Below are 16,384 nucleotides of genomic sequence, written 5' to 3'. Positions count from 1 at the left end.
TAAACAAATTCTTCAAAGTAGCCACCCTTGCCTTGATAAAAGCTTTGCACACTCTCGGCATTCTCTCAACCAGCTTCAACTGGCATGCTTTTCCAACAGTCTTGAAGGAGTGTCCACATACAATAAGCTCAGCACTTGTTGCCTGCTTTTCCTTCACTCTGCGGTCCAACTCATCCCAAACCTCAATTGGGTTGAGGTCGGGTGATTGTGGAGGCCAGGTCATCTGATGCGGCACTCCATCACTCTCCTTCTTGGTCAAAAAGCCCTTACACAGCCTGGAGGGGTGATGGGTCATTGTCCTGTTGAAAAACAAATGATAGTCCCACTAAGTGCAAACCAGATTGGATGATGTATCGCTGCAGAATGCTGTGGAATTCCTTGAATTCTAAATAAATCACTTAAAGTGTCACCAGCAAAGCACCCCCACACCATCACACCTCCTCCTCCATGCTTCACGGTTTGAACCACACATGAGGAGATCATCCGTACACCTACTCTGCGTCTCACAAAGTCACGGCGGTTGGAACCAAAAATCTCAAATTTGGACTCATCAGACCAAAGGACAGATTTCCAGCGGTCTAATGTCCATTGCTCACATTTCTTGTCCCAAGCAAGTCTCTTCTTATTATTGGTGTCCTTAAGTAGTGGTCTCTTTACAGCAATTCGTCATGAAGGCCTGATTCACGCTGTCTCTTCTGAGGAGTTTATGTTGAGATGTGTCTGTTACTTGAACTCTGTGAAGCAATTATTTGAGCTGGAATCTGAGGAATCTGAGTTAACTCTAATGAACTCATCCTCTGCAGCAGAGTCTTCCTTTCCTGTGGCGGTCCTCATGAGAGCCAGTTTCATCGTAGCGCTTATGGTTTTTGCGACTGCACTTGTTCTGGACTGACGGCCCTTCATGTCTCAAAGTAATGACGGACTGTCATTTTTCTTCGCTTATTTGGTCTTTTACCAGATAGGGCTATCTTTTGTATACCAACCCTACCTTGTCACAACACAACTGATTGGCTCAAATGCATTAAGAAGGAAAGAAATTCCACAAATTAACTTTTAACAAGGGCCAAGACACACCTGTTAATTGAAATGCATTCCAGGTGACTACCTCATGAAGCTGGTTGTGAGAATGCGAATAGTGTGCAAAGCTGTCATCAAGGCAAAGGGTGTCTACGTTGAAGAATCTCAAATATAAAATATATTTTGATTTGTTTAACACTTTTTTGGTAACTACATGATTCCATATGTGTTATTTAATAGTTTTGATGTCTTCACAGTTATTATACAATGTAAAACATTTTAATAAAGAACAACCCTTGAATGAGTCAGTGTGCCCAAACTTTTGATTGGTACTGTATATATTTTTAAGAAATTGCCATGACGACCACGATGCAATTGAGAAATAGCACAAAAACCCACAACCCCTGACCAATACATTTTCACCCACAGCATTGTTTTCAAAGTAGCCCAATTTTTTCCGGAAAACCGTGAACATGGCAACTCTGCTTCCAGAAGCTTTGCCTTCACACAGCTTGTCAGCCACTCTGTGGTTTCTGCCCTGTCCTAAATCCAGCCGGTTAAACACTCCAAACAGCCTACCTGACTGCTCAGAGGCCTCTGCATGGTCTTAAAACACACAGTTTTTGTATCACATTGCAATCATAAAACTGGGGGGGATAAAAAATGCAGTGTTGTTTCAGAATGTGGGGGGACATGACCCCTCCCCCCATCCCCAGTGGAAGTTGTGCCCTTGTACATAGTTACCGTAGAGCACCACTGCAGTGTTAAAAAAGTCGTAAAAAGCTTGAGTGCGCAAATACTTTTCTACAAGAGGTTACGAATGAAAACAATGAGTGACACATTGTCATAAAAAACGTAATTTTGATAAATGTGTTCATACTATTTCATCCCTCCATGAGAATATAGCACCGACACAAATCTAGGATTGCCAGCCAAGCCGACTATTTGTCCGTTCGATTGTCAGGTTGCTATGCAGGGCAGGCGCTGCTGATGCTGACGGTGATAGCACTATCCATGGTGCTGACTGCCATTTAGCTGGAACTGGTGAGTGGTTCTTGGTAGCATTCTCAATTCCAGGCGCAACCTGACAGGGCCCGATGGGTTCGGGCAGGTCTGTGTTTTCAAGAATTGATTCGGACTGGGTTCGGACTAAAAAGTTATGTCACCAAAATCCCTCATTTATTGAGACCAGTGGCAATTTTAGTATGTAAATCTTGGTGGGGCAAACCCAAAAAAATTTGGGGTGATGCATGCCAGCAAAGTCACTACATACAACACTAAACAATACATGAATTGCACTATAACGGTGACAAACTGTGCCCACAAACTGTTAGGACCTACATAAAGCTGTCCCAACAGCAGAGTCCCAACAGCAGTCCCAACACCTTACCACTGCTACTCCTGGCTATCAGCGGAGCCGTGTCTGGCAACGAAACAGTTCATTCAGCCTCATTTACTGACTTAAAAAAAACACCTGATATGGCTGACTTGCTTAAACAAATGTGGTTTCTGCTGACAATTGTACAAATTATGGCATAAGGGGACAACAAGTGGATTAAAGGCAATCCGTAATTTAGATTAAGACATTAATGAGAGAGCTAGGATGGACGTAGTCAATATAACTATTTGTTCAGCACTTTTCAAATGCACAGCGACACAATTCAGAACATGGGCCATTCTTACAGTGTTCTCCCTGTACACCAAGTCAGAATGGTAGGATAAATAAAGGGAGCGTATAAGCAGACAATGAAAGCTCTTACAATAATCGATGATTACATTTCTCTAAAACAGGTTATAGGCTACATGTGCACCACCGAACAGTAGGCAAAATTAAGAGGGGAAAATAGACCAAATTATTAGGGTGAGGCACATGCATGCCTGGTGGCAGGATTAACTCAGCAAGGGGGCATCAGAAATGACTAAGCGGGCACAACTATTTTCTCTTGCTGATAACACAGGATAGATAATAATCGATATTACAATTGCACACAATGTTGTTGCAGCCACGCATGGCTGTCTTGCCGCAAGAATAAAGGCTACTGCACCGCTTTACAAACATGGACAACTCATAACAGGCTCAAGAAATTGCAAGTTATGACAACGTTACATGCACAATACCCATCATGCAATGCAAAACAGTTGCTAATGACCGTAATAACACTTCCCCATGCAAATACAATGCATTTCCAATCGCGGAAAGCAAACAACAATGTACAATGCACTAACACGACTTTTCAGTACAATGCAGGTTGGACGCAGCTACCAAGCTGTCTTCCCACAAGAGTACCGTACTACGCTGCGTATGGTAACAGAGAAATTAGCATTCCATAGCAACGAGTTGTTTATGACAACACTATAGCTACATCGCTACTCAACCATTAGTCAAGGTCTGCCCACCCTCAACAATGTAATGCAAAGCACCTCTTCTACCGAATAAAACAACATTAACCTGTCTGGGAACCTGGGACGCTTGCTTCCCACCCTAGTCAACAGCCAGTGGAATCGCGTCGCGCGAAATACAAATACCTCATAAATCCTATAACTTCAATTTCTCAAACACCATTTTATAGATACACCTCTCCTGAATCGAACCACGTTGTCCGATTTCAAAAAGGCTTTACAGCAAAAGCAAAACATTAGATTATGTTAGGAGAGTACCCTGCCAAAAAAAATCACACTGCCATTTTCAAAGCAACTAGCATGCATCACAAATACCCAAAACACAGCTAAATGCAGCACTAACCTTTGACAATCTTCATCAGATGACACTCCTAGGACATCATGTTACACAATACATGCATTTTTTGTTCGATAAAGTTCATATTTATATATCAAAACAGCATTTTACATCGGCGCGTGACGTTCAGAAAATATTTTCCCTCAAATGCTTCCGGTGAATCAGCGCTACAATTTACAAAATTACTATTCGAAAACATTGTTAAAATGTAATATTGTCATTCAAAGGGACTTGTCGTCACGAATGTGCAAAAAATATATATTTACGTTCGTTCAAACATGTCAAACGTTGTATACCATAAATCTTTAGGGCATTTTTCAATCAGAGCTTCAATAATATTCAAGGCGGACGATTGCATTGTCTTACTAAACGTTTCGGAACGAAAGGGTACCCATGGGCGCCCGCGTCATAGTAGTAATGGCCCTCCCCCTATGACCAACTTTCCAGGCTTCTCGTTCGGTCAGTTTTTACCGGAGAAGACTCAAACCACTTTGTAAAGACTAAATGAACTCCTAACTCACGGTGTGTTTCATAGGCAAAGTGTTGAAGGTGATTCCACAAATCAGATTTCCACTTCCTGCATGGAATCTTCTCAGGTTTTGGCCTGCCATATGAGTTCTGTTATACTCACAGACACCATTCAAACAGTTTTAGAAACTTTAGAGTGTTTTCTATCCAAATCTACTAATTATATGCATATTCTAGTTACTGAGCAGGAGTAGTAACCAGATTAAATCGGGTACGTTTTTTATCCGGCCATGCAAATACTGCCCCCTAGCCCCAACAGGTTTTAATAAAGAAGAAGATGAGTATACAAATTCTCGCTGTGCCTTGGTCCCATCTTTACGACGAACGTGACACTAGAGCTTGTTTTAGAACTGCATTCAATAATGACGTTATACCAGTAGATTGCATATTATAGGCTTGGGCCTTCAGAAAATCCCTTGTGTGAGAATAATAAAGACACAGAAGAGCCTTGTCTAGAATAACTGCCTGAGCTGCAAAATAGAAATAGGATTTAGGCTAGGCTTATTCCGCTATCTAAATATGCCATACTGTTGTGTTATTTAATGGCTATATTATTGTATAATTTATTTTTATAGCCGCTTGGGGCTACTGTGTTGATCGTGTAACCTAATGAATCACACATTTTCCAGTATTTTGGAGCACAGACTAGGACTTATATTAGGCATTTTGACTGTTGTATTAGTGAATTCCACTCTGTATGTATGGTTGTTGTAGCCATTTGCGTTGCACAACTCCATCATGCAGAGGATATATCCATATCAATAAATGAGAAAAAAACAAAATATTCATTAAGTCTTGGTTATAACATGTCCTGAGCGAAAAAGCCAAGGGGTCCCAAATGGTCAAGACTATCTATAGCCTATTCTTATTGCCAGATCTGATTTCCCTATCAGCCACTGCACTTGGTTCTTCAACTATTTTGTTTAAAATGTGTTTAGAGGCTACATTTAGAGGCCTGAGAGCTAGGGTCCCTTTTTAAGGGGAGCCCTATAATAAAACTGTTATAAAACACAAATAGAGTTCTACAATTATTCCTTAAGACACCAGTACCCTAAATTGCAATGAAGGCTTATTTTTGGATAGGCCTAATTTAAAATTGAATTATTCACAAAATAGATGGCATCATGAGAAGGAAAATTCTGTGGATATATTGAAGCAACATCTCAAGACATCAGTCAGGAAGTTAAAGCTTGGTCTAAAATGGGTCTTCCAAATTAACAATGACCAAGCATACTTCCAAAGTTGTGGCAAAATGGCTTAAGGACAACAAAGTCAAGGTATTGGAGTGGCCATCACAAAGCCCTGACCTCAATTCTATCGAAAATGTGTGGGCAGAACTGAAAAGGCATGTGCGAGCAAGGTCTACAAACCTGACTCAGTTACCTGGCAAAACCTTACCAAATTCACCCAACTTATTGTGGGAAGATTGTGGAAGGCTACCTGAAACGTTTGACCCAAGTTAAACAATTTAAAGCAGTGGTTCTTAACCTTGTTGGAGGTACTGACCCCCACCAGTTTCATATGCGCATTCACCGAACCCTTCTTAATTGGAAAAATGGCTCTCTTCACCTTGAATTCAGCGAGCGTTGTGTTCTTGTATTGTCCATCTCCATGCAGCTTAAGGAAGTGTTCTCTTAGTTTTGCCGGTGCTAGACTAGAATTGCTCAACTTGGCATTGCAAATCATGCAGTTAGGACGCTGACTCTCATCACGTTCCGTTATACATGTGAATCCATATTGTACATATTCGTCCGACCACTTTCTTTTTTTGCTCGACATAGTTAGTATGAAGGGATTAAAATATTAAGAAAGAAATCACACGACGTACCATCACAACAGTCACAATTCGACTACTGAGCGTGCCAAATTCCCTGCAGCACAGATAGGCCAAGCGATGTTGCGTGATCACCTGCAGCCAATGATGGCCAAGCGGGGCGTGTCATCACGAATCATATGAGTCGGGTGTGTGTCTTGACCTCCGCCGAACCCCTGAGACTGACTCACCGAACCCCTGGGGTTCGATCGAACCCAGGTTAAGAACCACTGATTTAAAGGCAATGCTACCAAATACTAATTGATTGTATGTAAACTTCTGACCCACTGGGAATGTGATGAAAGAAATAAAAGCTGAAATAAATCATTCTCTCTACTATTATTCTGACATTTCACATTCTTAAAATAAAGTGGTGATCCTAACTGACCTAAGACAGGGAATTTTTACTCTGATTAAATGTCAGGAATTGTGAAAAACTGAGTTTAAATGTATTTGGCTAAGGTGTATGTAAACTTCCAACTTCAACTGTATGTTGATAAGGTGCATGAATGGGCATGTCCACGTCACCCAGAGATATGTCCATGCTGTGGAGATACACCTAGCGGACTGAAACTTCACTGTTGTAGGCATAATACCGCTAGTGTTATCTAGACTTGCGCTGGCAAACAAATCCATTACATTAGCTACCTAAATGTGAAGGTAACTCAACTGAGGAGTAATAGAGAATAGAGAATTTTAACTAGAAAACGTGCAGAATATCTCTTTCCTGACTTCAGTTTTTTATATACTGTGTTACGCTTGTTCCTCAAAGGCCGTTTGGTGTACATTTTTCTGGTGGTGAAATGAAACTGTCAAAAGGGAAATGTATTAATGTACGTCAGAATTGCAACACAAGATTTGTTCATGCCTAAAATGTTAGTCCGTAATCGTAACATGGTGTTTGTATGTTCACAGATGAAATTTCACGTTTACTACGTTTCATGTTTCACGCATGACTTTTATTACAATCATAACAATTAAGCATTGATTTTCTTATGATCCTAACGAAATGTACGTTCAAACTGGCAGTTAACTCACGCCATACTCAGGCCTCAGAGACCCAGGTGGTGAGGCTCTTCAGTATGATGGTTTTATTGGTTTTTGGATGGGGGAACTGTTTGAGTTTTACAGATTGTTGGCAGCAGGAACAATGAGCACACGGGAAATGGCCTATATGAGGTGGGAGGCTATAGATGGTGTTTTGTGTCTGATTTGTGTAGAGATTGCACAAGTCTTTCCCTAAGGTTGGTGTTCCTTCTAAGGGCAACGAGGGGTTTAACAGTAAAGCTGTGGTGCAGTTGCAGGAAACTCCAGTGCTTGTGCAGGACACCGCATATTTTTTTATATTGCATACCAGACGGTTGGACTGCTGTTTTTTTCATGGATGTAGCAATATGTCTCTGTGTGAATAAGGCGCTGTCTTGTATGCTGATTGTATGACCTTTTGATTGTAGCCTCTTTCCGTAAACCTGACTTTCATGTCATTGGCTTTTACAATTAACTAATTTCTGTCCAAGGACAGTCTTCTGAACTTTCGTTATTTATTTCACTCATGTTGCCTTTATATAACGACATGTTAACATTCTACATATGTTTTATACAGTATTCAGACCCCTTGACTTTTTCCACATTTTGTTACATTACACTCTTGTTCTAAAATTGATTAAATTAATTGTTTTCCTTATCAATCTACACACAATACCCCCTAATGACAAAGTGAAAACAGGTTTTTCGAATTTTTCCATATCTGGTCAAAATAAAAAACAGAAATACCTTATTTAGGTAAGGTATTCAGACCCTTTTCAAACCCTTTGCGATGAGACTAGAAATTGAGACTCAGGAGCATCCTGTTTCCATTGATCATCCTTGAGATGTTTCTACAACTTCATTGGAGTCTACCTGTGATAAATTAAATTGATTGGACATGATTTGTAAAGGCACACACCTGTCTATATAAGGTCCCACAGTTGACAGTGCATGTCAGAGCAAAAACCAAGACATGAGGTTGAAGGAATTGCTCCGAGACAGGATTGTTTCGAGGCACATATACGGGGAAAGGTCCCAAAACATTTCTACATTATTGAAGGTCCCCAAGAATACAGTGGCATCCATCATTCTTAAATGGAAGAAGTTTGAAACCACCAAGGCTATTACTAGTGCTTGCCGCCCAGCCAAACTGAGCAATCAGGGGGAAGGGCCTTGGTCAGGGGAGTGATCAAGAACCTGCTGGTCACTCTGACAGTGCTCCAGAGTGTCTCTGGGGAGATGAATTTAAATAATGTTTTTACAATATTTTTATTTAACTAGGCAAGTCAGTTAAGAACAAATTCTTATTTACAATGACAGCCTTCACCGGCCAAACGCTGGGCCTATTGTGCGCCCAATCATGGCCGGTTGTGATACAGCTTGGAATTGAACCAGGGTGTCTGTAGTGACGCCTCAAGCACTGCGATGCAGTGCCTTAAACCACTGCTCCACTCAGGAAGAACCTTCCAGAAGGACACCATCTCTGCAGCACTCCACCAATCAGGCCTTTATGGTAGAGTGGCCAGATGGCTCATGACAGCCTGCTTGGAGTTTGCCAAAAGGCACCTAAAGGACTCTCAGACCATGAGAAACAAGATTCTCAGGTCTGTGCAAACCAAGATTGAACTCTTTGGCCTGAATGCCAAGCCTCACATCTGGAGGAAACCTGGCACCATCCCTACGGTGAAGCATGTTGGTGGCAGCATCATGCTGTGGTAATGTTTTTCAGCAACAGGGACTGGGAGACTAGTTGGGATCGAGGGAAAGATGAACGGTGCAAAGTACAGAGAGATACTTGATGAAACCTGCTCTTAAGCAGATCTCAGACTTGGGCAAGGACCCTAAGCACACAGCCAAGACAACGCAGGAGTGGCTTCAGAACAAGTCTCTGAATGTCTTTGAGTGGCCCAGCCAGAGCCCGGACTTGAACCCGATCGAACATCTCTGCAGAGACCTGAAAAATAGCTGTGCAGCGACGCTCCCCATCCAACATGACAGACCTTGAGAGGATCTGCAGAGAATGGGAGAAACTCCCCAAATACAGGTGTTCCAAGCATGTAGTGTCATACCCAAGAAGACTCGAAGCTGTAATCGCTGCCAAAGGTGCTTCACAAAGTACTGATTAAAAGGTCTGAATACTTACGTAATTAATATTATTATAAATTAGCAAACATTTCTAAAAACCTGTTTTTGCTTTGTCATTATGGGGTATTGTGTGTAGATTGATGAGAAAAAAACAACATTTAATACATTTTAGAACAAGGCTGTAACATAACAAAATGTGGAAAAAGTCAAGAGTTCTGAATACTTTCTGAATGCTTTCCGAAAGTTGGCCTTCACACCTAGATGTGATACACTACATGACCAAATGTATGCGGACACCTGCTCGTCGAACATGTTATTCCAAAATCATGGGCATTAATATGGAGTTGGTCCTCCCTTTGCTGCCACAACAGCCTCCACTCTTCTGGGAAGGCTTTTCACTAGATGTTGGAACATTGCTGCAGGGACTTGCTTCCATTCAGCTACAAGAGCACTAGTGAGGCCCGGCACTGATGTTGGTCAATTAGCCTTTTTTATATACCTACAGGGGTCCTAAAATTCTAAATCAAATTGCTAAATGATACATTTTATGACCATCTTAAAACAATTCCATATGTTAGCTTAGTAGATATTGCGATCTAAGGGCTTAGACCTACAGCACTGGTGCGTCAATCTTAGTAACATAATATAAAAATCTGTCACTTTAAGCTAGAGATATCTGCATAGGCTGTGTCTCAAACCGCCTATGTCACCCATCCACCTATGTTGACTTTCTGTTTTACCATTTCTGTTTTTCAATGCATTCCTATGGGCTATAGTAGTAAAGGCCAAATTCAATATTTTTTCCCTCAAAAAATGATAACAATTTATCACTAAATGAGTCTTAAAATTTGAAATAAGACAAACTAAACGATCCACGGTATGACCTGAAAACAATTCCATATGTCAGCTTAGAACATGCTCAATAAACTCACACAATCTACATTACTTTCAAATTTGATTCACTATTTCCTTTTTCATTACAGATATGAAATCAGATGTTACATTTAAATTTATTGCAAATTAGATTTATTTTCAGGACATGTGTGTCACGTCCTGACCAGTAAAAGGGGTTATTTGTTATTGTAGTTTGGTCAAGGCGTGGCAGGGGGTGTTTGTTTTGTGTGTTTCGGAGGGTTTGATTTATGTTCTATATTTTCTATTTCTATGTTTATTCTAGTTTTCTATTTCTATGTTGTGTTTTTCAATTACCTCCAATTAGAGACAGCTGGTTGTCATTGTCTCTAATTGGAGGCCATATTTAAGTGTGTTCGTTTTTCACTTGTGTTTGTGGGTGGTTGTTTCTAGTATAGTCGGTGCACCTTACTGGACTGTTTTCGTCGTTTGTTTTGTTTAAGTGTTTTTCCTTTAATAAAAGAAGAAGATGAGCACTTTACCCGCTGCATTTTGGTCCACTCCTTACGACGCCCATGACAATGTGAAATATTTCAAATTGGACAGATCAAATATTTTTCTAATATATGAATACATTTCACATATTAAAATACATAATAAAATAATATTGACAGCAGTTTTGAGATTATGATAAGTTTAGGTTAAATATTTCAGGCATTTCTAAGCTGTGTCCTTCAAAAACCATGAGGACATTTTACATGTTGATCATGTTAGTGTTAATAATGGCCAGCACATTTCCCACCTTTTTCCCACCTTTTCATGACCTTATGGCTGTTCACACAGCCACCGTAAGAAACCAATTCAGATTTTTTTTCAATATCCAATCTTTTTTCTGACTTTTTACAGTTTTACATGACTGCATTCACACAGCAGCCCCATTCTGATCTTTTTTTCAATAATTGGTCTTTTGAAGGTTGGTTTGATTCATACGGTCACACTGAAGTGAAATGGTTTTAGCTTTAGCTTGGTTATAAAAAACGATGTCTATAATAAAGAGTAGTTCCATTGTTTTTGGGACGACTCGTTTTACAATGTAAGAGTAAATTCCTTAAGGTATGACATTTATTTTGATCTTTTTTGTAAATCAATCAATATTTTTTACCTAAGTCAAGTTTGACACCTTCACTGCTTATATAATGTTCTTAATCAAGCCAACCTTCATTGAAATACACCTCACAGATCAAACAGTCTTTATATCAATAACAGACTGCAAAAACATATATAAAAACGTATATAAAATCAGTCAGAAATTAACACATGAGAAAAAAGAACAACATTTGGCATGCATCTTTATCACAAAGAAGTAGTGCTTTTGAAATGGTATATAACCAACTGGAAATTGTAATGGTATAATATTTCTCAATAGCCCATATTTAACTTAAGCTTCTAAAGTTAACTTGTTGATACTGCTTTGTAATATACCCCTCCGGTAAGTTATTGAGAACACATTCTCTCTTTTACAATCAACACCAGGGGTTATCATCGCCTCTGCAGTTAAGGCATGATTCTGCCCTCTCTGAGACCAACTGTACTACAAGTCCGAAGTCTCAGAGAGCAGTGCTATCCAATGCAGTGCTGTCCAGAGCAGTGCTGTCCACTGTAGTGATACCAGCATCCCTTGCCATGGAATAGAAGTGACCCTGTTTGTTGAAGAGAGTGCTGGGAGAGTCAAACTCCACGATCTTCCCAGCATCCAGCACCATCACCCTGAAAGTGTTAGAGAGAGTGGGACGGAGGAAAGGGGAGCGGGAGAAGAGGGAGGAAAGGATGAGTGAGAGTCAACTGTTTCAGAGTTTGTAGCCATGCAACAAGATCTGTGTGAAAACTCTTGTCATAAAGTTTGTGTGTGTGTGTCTGCATGTCTAAGTACACAGTAAATCAAGGATAGTTGAAATCACAGTGTTAAAAGAGGGTTAAATTGACTCTACTGGAAGTTATCTTAGCCCTCGAGAGTGATACGCTCCCTGGAGTTAGAGTTGATAACTGGAGTTGATTGGGACAGAGTCCTTTTAAAGCCATTTAGTGTCATTTTAACTCCAAAAATATCAGCACCATGACCAGAGTAGTTTTAACACAAAATGGGGATGGGACCATATAAACCCCAACATAGTGTTACATTTGAATGCATAGGAGTGACTATACTGTGTATGTGCATGTGTGTTACCTGCTACTGTCCAGGATGCTGTGGAGTCTGTGTGCAATGGTGAGTACAGTACAATGGGAGAACTCTCGTCGTATGGTTTTCTGGATCAGGTTGTCTGTCTCTAGGTCCACAGCAGCTGTAGCCTCGTCCAGAATCAGAATACGAGACTTCCTCAGCAGGGCACGGGCCAGACACAACAACTGTCTCTGACCAATACTGTAATGGAAACGTGCAACCTGTCAAAATACACCAAAAGTATGTGGACACCTGCTCGTCGAACATCTCATTCCAAAATCATGGGCATTAATATGGAGTTGGTCCCCCTTTTGCTGCTATAACAGCCTCCACTCTTCTGGGAAGGCTTTCCACTAGATGACAGAACATTGCTGCAGGGACTTGCTTCCATTCAGCCACAAGAGCACTAGTGAGGCCGGGAACTGATGTTGGGCGATTAGGCTTGGCTTGCAGTCGGGATTCCAATTCATCCCAACGGTGTTCTATGGGGTTGAGGTCGGGGCTCTGTGCAGGACAGTCAAGTTCTTCCACAACGACTTTGACAAACCATTTCTGTATAGACCTCGCTTTGTGCAAGGGGGCATTGTCATGCTGAAACAGGAAAGGGCCTTCCCCAAACTGTTGCCACAAAGTTGGAAGCACAGAATCATCTAGAATGTCATTGTATGCTGTAGCGTTAAGATTTTCCTTCACTGGAATTAAGGGGCCTAGGCCAAACCATGGAAAACAGCCCCAGACCATTATTCCTCCTCCACCAAACTACAGTTGGCACTACGCATTCGGGCAGGTAGCCTTCTTCTGGCATCCACCAAACCCAGATTCGTCCATCTGACTGCCAGATGCATTGCGCACGGTGATCTTAGGCTTCTGTGCGGCTGCTCAGCCATGGAAACCCATTTCATGAAGCTCCCGATGAACAGTTGTACTGATGTTGCTTACAGAGGCAGTTTGGAACTCGATAGTGAGTGTTGCAACCGAGGACAGACGATTTTTACGCGTTACGCACTTCAGCACTCAGTGGTGCCGTTCTGTGAGCTTGTGTGGCCTACCACTTTGTGGCTGAGCAGTTATTGCTCCTAGACATTTCCACTTCACAATAACAGCCCTTACAGTTGACCGGGGTAGGTCTAGCAGGGCAGAAATTTGACAAACTGACTTGTTGTAAAGGTGGCATCCTATGACGGTGCCACTTTGAAAGTCACTGAGCTCTTCAACACAGGCCATTCTACTGCCAATGTTTTTCTATGGCTGTGTGTTCGATTTTATAAAACTGTCAGCAACGGGTGTAGCTGAAATCGCAGAATCCACTCATTTGAAGGCATGTCCAGATACTTTTGGCCATGTAGTGTAGCTTCCAGAATGATCAGATTTGCGTAAAATTGCCTAGACTAGGCTATATAATTCACCACCTGAGGATGTGGGAACTCAAAACACATAAGATAGATTGCTAACTCTAAATATGATTTTTATGCTAGCCATGTTATTGATTGATTTAACATTATATTTAATGTCCTACAAAAACTTTCCATCGGTAGGCCTAGGCTACTTGATGTACTAGTGGTGTCCCGATCTTGTCATACTCATAATCGTATCGGTTTTATCACACTTGATACTCTAATCGGATTTACTCATGATCGAAGTGGACTTTAAATGTCGGTAAAGCCTGTACCTCAAGTGCGCATTACTGCTCTATCACTCAGAGTGCATCATAATGTTCCTTCACTCATTCACACACACATTGTTAAAAGACCCCGAAAGATTAAAATGCACATGATTTACTTACTTAGTCCTATTCAGTTATCAACAAAACATATGCCACATTTGTCATTTTATTTTCGAATGATCTGTCGCACGGTAAACATGCCTGGGCAAAAATAAATAGCAAGCATGGGCTTGGATCATGACATAATGAGAGACGTCAGCAATGGAATAATTATACGGACAGACAAAGTAGGCCTACTAAACACTGCCAAGTAGACAACCAGTAAACAACCATATGACAGGAAATAACTTGATTGAACAACAATGAGAGCAGAGCGGCTTGTTCTCATCCAATCTTTGCAGCAGGCTCAACCGATACCCCGGCCATTTTCTTTACAGGTAAAAGAACTAGCCAATAGTTGTTTACAGCACGCAGCGCTTCACACTGTTTGAGTGAAAGAGTGAAGCATGCTGGCAGCTGAAAATAACTTTTTTCCGATGACGGATAATTACAAAAAATAATTCTCAATATCTGTTACAATACTAGTTTTGTCCAAGTACTCGACACACCTCCAGTATTCACAGCAAATGGTGCACTCTGCTCCGCGGGCGCATCATCTGAAAACCACATTACATCTCCGGTTGTAAAGTGGTGCCATTTGCTCAATATTGAGAGTTGAGAAATATGTTTTATACTCAGACAAAGCTGACCCTCATCTTTAACAATAACAACAGTAATTACTTTAAAAGCTGTGTTATTCCCTCAATTGCATTTTGAAATGTGGCGCAACCTTCATATGTGTACGCTTATCAGAATACATCTCTCCCACTGGTGTACCACACACCCCCGGAGCCCACAGACCAACCCAGGTCGGCCTCTCCACAGATAGCTTATGACCTGTCCAAATGCTTTGACAAAAATGTTTAGAATAGCAGGAAATTAGCTTTAGAAATGCTAAATTCTCTCAGCCTCATTGCAGAATTTGTAAAATAGCATGAGATTAACTATAAAATGCCATTTTCTTCTCTCTGCCCCATGGCCAATATCTGTAGAATTGCAGGAAAATAACTTTAAAAATGCTAAATTCTATCAGCCTCATGACAAAATGTGTAAAATAGCATGAGATTAGCCATGAAACTGACTTTTTTTTTCTCTTTGCTCCCCCTTTGCACAATGTGTAGAATTGTAGGAAGTTAGCTTGGGGGGTGTGGAGACCCTTGCTCAGACCTTGCGGGGGACCACTGATTTCCCCCTCCATATGCTATCTGAATGATAATACAATCCCTTCGCGGATGTCTGTTTGTGCAGAGTTGAGTAGTGCCTAAAGGCTGCTTTATAGCATGTCTAACGTCATGTCTATATACCATTAGAATGCAGCAAGTGTCGTTGGCCAAAATAACATTACATTTCTACTCAGACCGACTGTCTGTAGATCATCGATGCGGCTGTCGTTTTCCTTGTCGCAGAGATGTTAACATTTTTCAACTTTGACCCTGTTGTTTTAGTCGTTGTCATGGTAATCTGACAGTGACAGCTTCAAGAAGTTTTTGATTTCTCCGACAGAATGCCCTGCTTTTATTTCCTCAGATTCACAACAGTAAGTTAGCTTTTTTTAGGATGCCATTAAACCTTGAAAATTATTATCTTGTAATGTGTTAATTTTCAAATTATAATGAATAAAGGTTGGCTACAGTCAAAATGTTGTCAGATACTGTATATCTGGTCATCATTTGATCTGGCTAGCCAGCTAACAAGAAACCAAACATTTTTTGCCTGGCTTCCTAGATTGACATATTCTAAACACATTTTTTAAATGGATGGGTTTATTGGTGTTAAAATAGAGCAGGTATTGCCATGTTTGTTGATCTTTATACAACGGGTGGGTCTAATCCTGAATGCTGATTGGTTAAAACAGCATTCCAGCCAGTGTCTATTCCACAATGTACCACCGTCTAAATCTATGACGTTAAAATGCGTATTTACTCTGTTGCATCTGACTGCGCAATCCACTGTCTCATCAGCCCAGCCAGGCACTTTATAAACTTGATCTCCACTATAAAAAAGCATCTAGACATTATCTCACATTTATTTTAGACTAACATTTAGTTTTCAACAGTAGAAATGTGCATAAACCTGTCTGTCTCTCCGACATTTGCAACATTGTTTCAATATTCAAATTCAATCTCCAGTTTCCCCATAGTAATGAATGTGTCGGATGTCGGGAGGAGACTGACTGGCTGAGAAACGCTGCCTGCCTGCCTGTCTAAATCATGAATGAGCTGGCATTATTTCCATGGATATATACAAAGAATTATCAATTGAAAAAAAACGTAAAATGAAACGAAGTGCAGCTAGTTTGCAGTCTTTCCAGCTTCAGTTTGAAGCGATTGTGTTAGCGGTGTTGTT

At 40.8% G+C, this 16,384-nt stretch overlaps 1 protein-coding gene across 1 annotated transcript in view; it reads right to left on the bottom strand.

Annotated features, from left to right (window-relative positions):
• Positions 1 to 10,878: 10,878 nt before the first annotated feature.
• The window catches only part of abcc2 (ATP binding cassette subfamily C member 2), a 63,848-nt gene continuing 58,342 nt past the window's right edge, over positions 10,879 to 16,384 (bottom strand). The window contains exons 31-32 of the mRNA XM_029753286.1: positions 12,283 to 12,477; positions 10,879 to 11,825 (exon numbers count right to left, since the gene is read on the bottom strand). Of these exons, the coding sequence (XP_029609146.1) occupies positions 11,666 to 11,825; positions 12,283 to 12,477 (355 nt within the window). The 3' untranslated portion in view covers positions 10,879 to 11,665. The remainder of the gene's footprint in view (positions 11,826 to 12,282; positions 12,478 to 16,384) is intronic.

This window comes from Salmo trutta, chromosome 5 (assembly GCF_901001165.1).
Source record: "Salmo trutta chromosome 5, fSalTru1.1, whole genome shotgun sequence".
In the NCBI taxonomy this organism is placed as follows: Eukaryota; Metazoa; Chordata; class Actinopteri; order Salmoniformes; family Salmonidae; genus Salmo; species Salmo trutta.
Note: the sequence above shows the minus strand (reverse complement) of the source record. Positions and strands in the feature narration are given on the sequence as shown.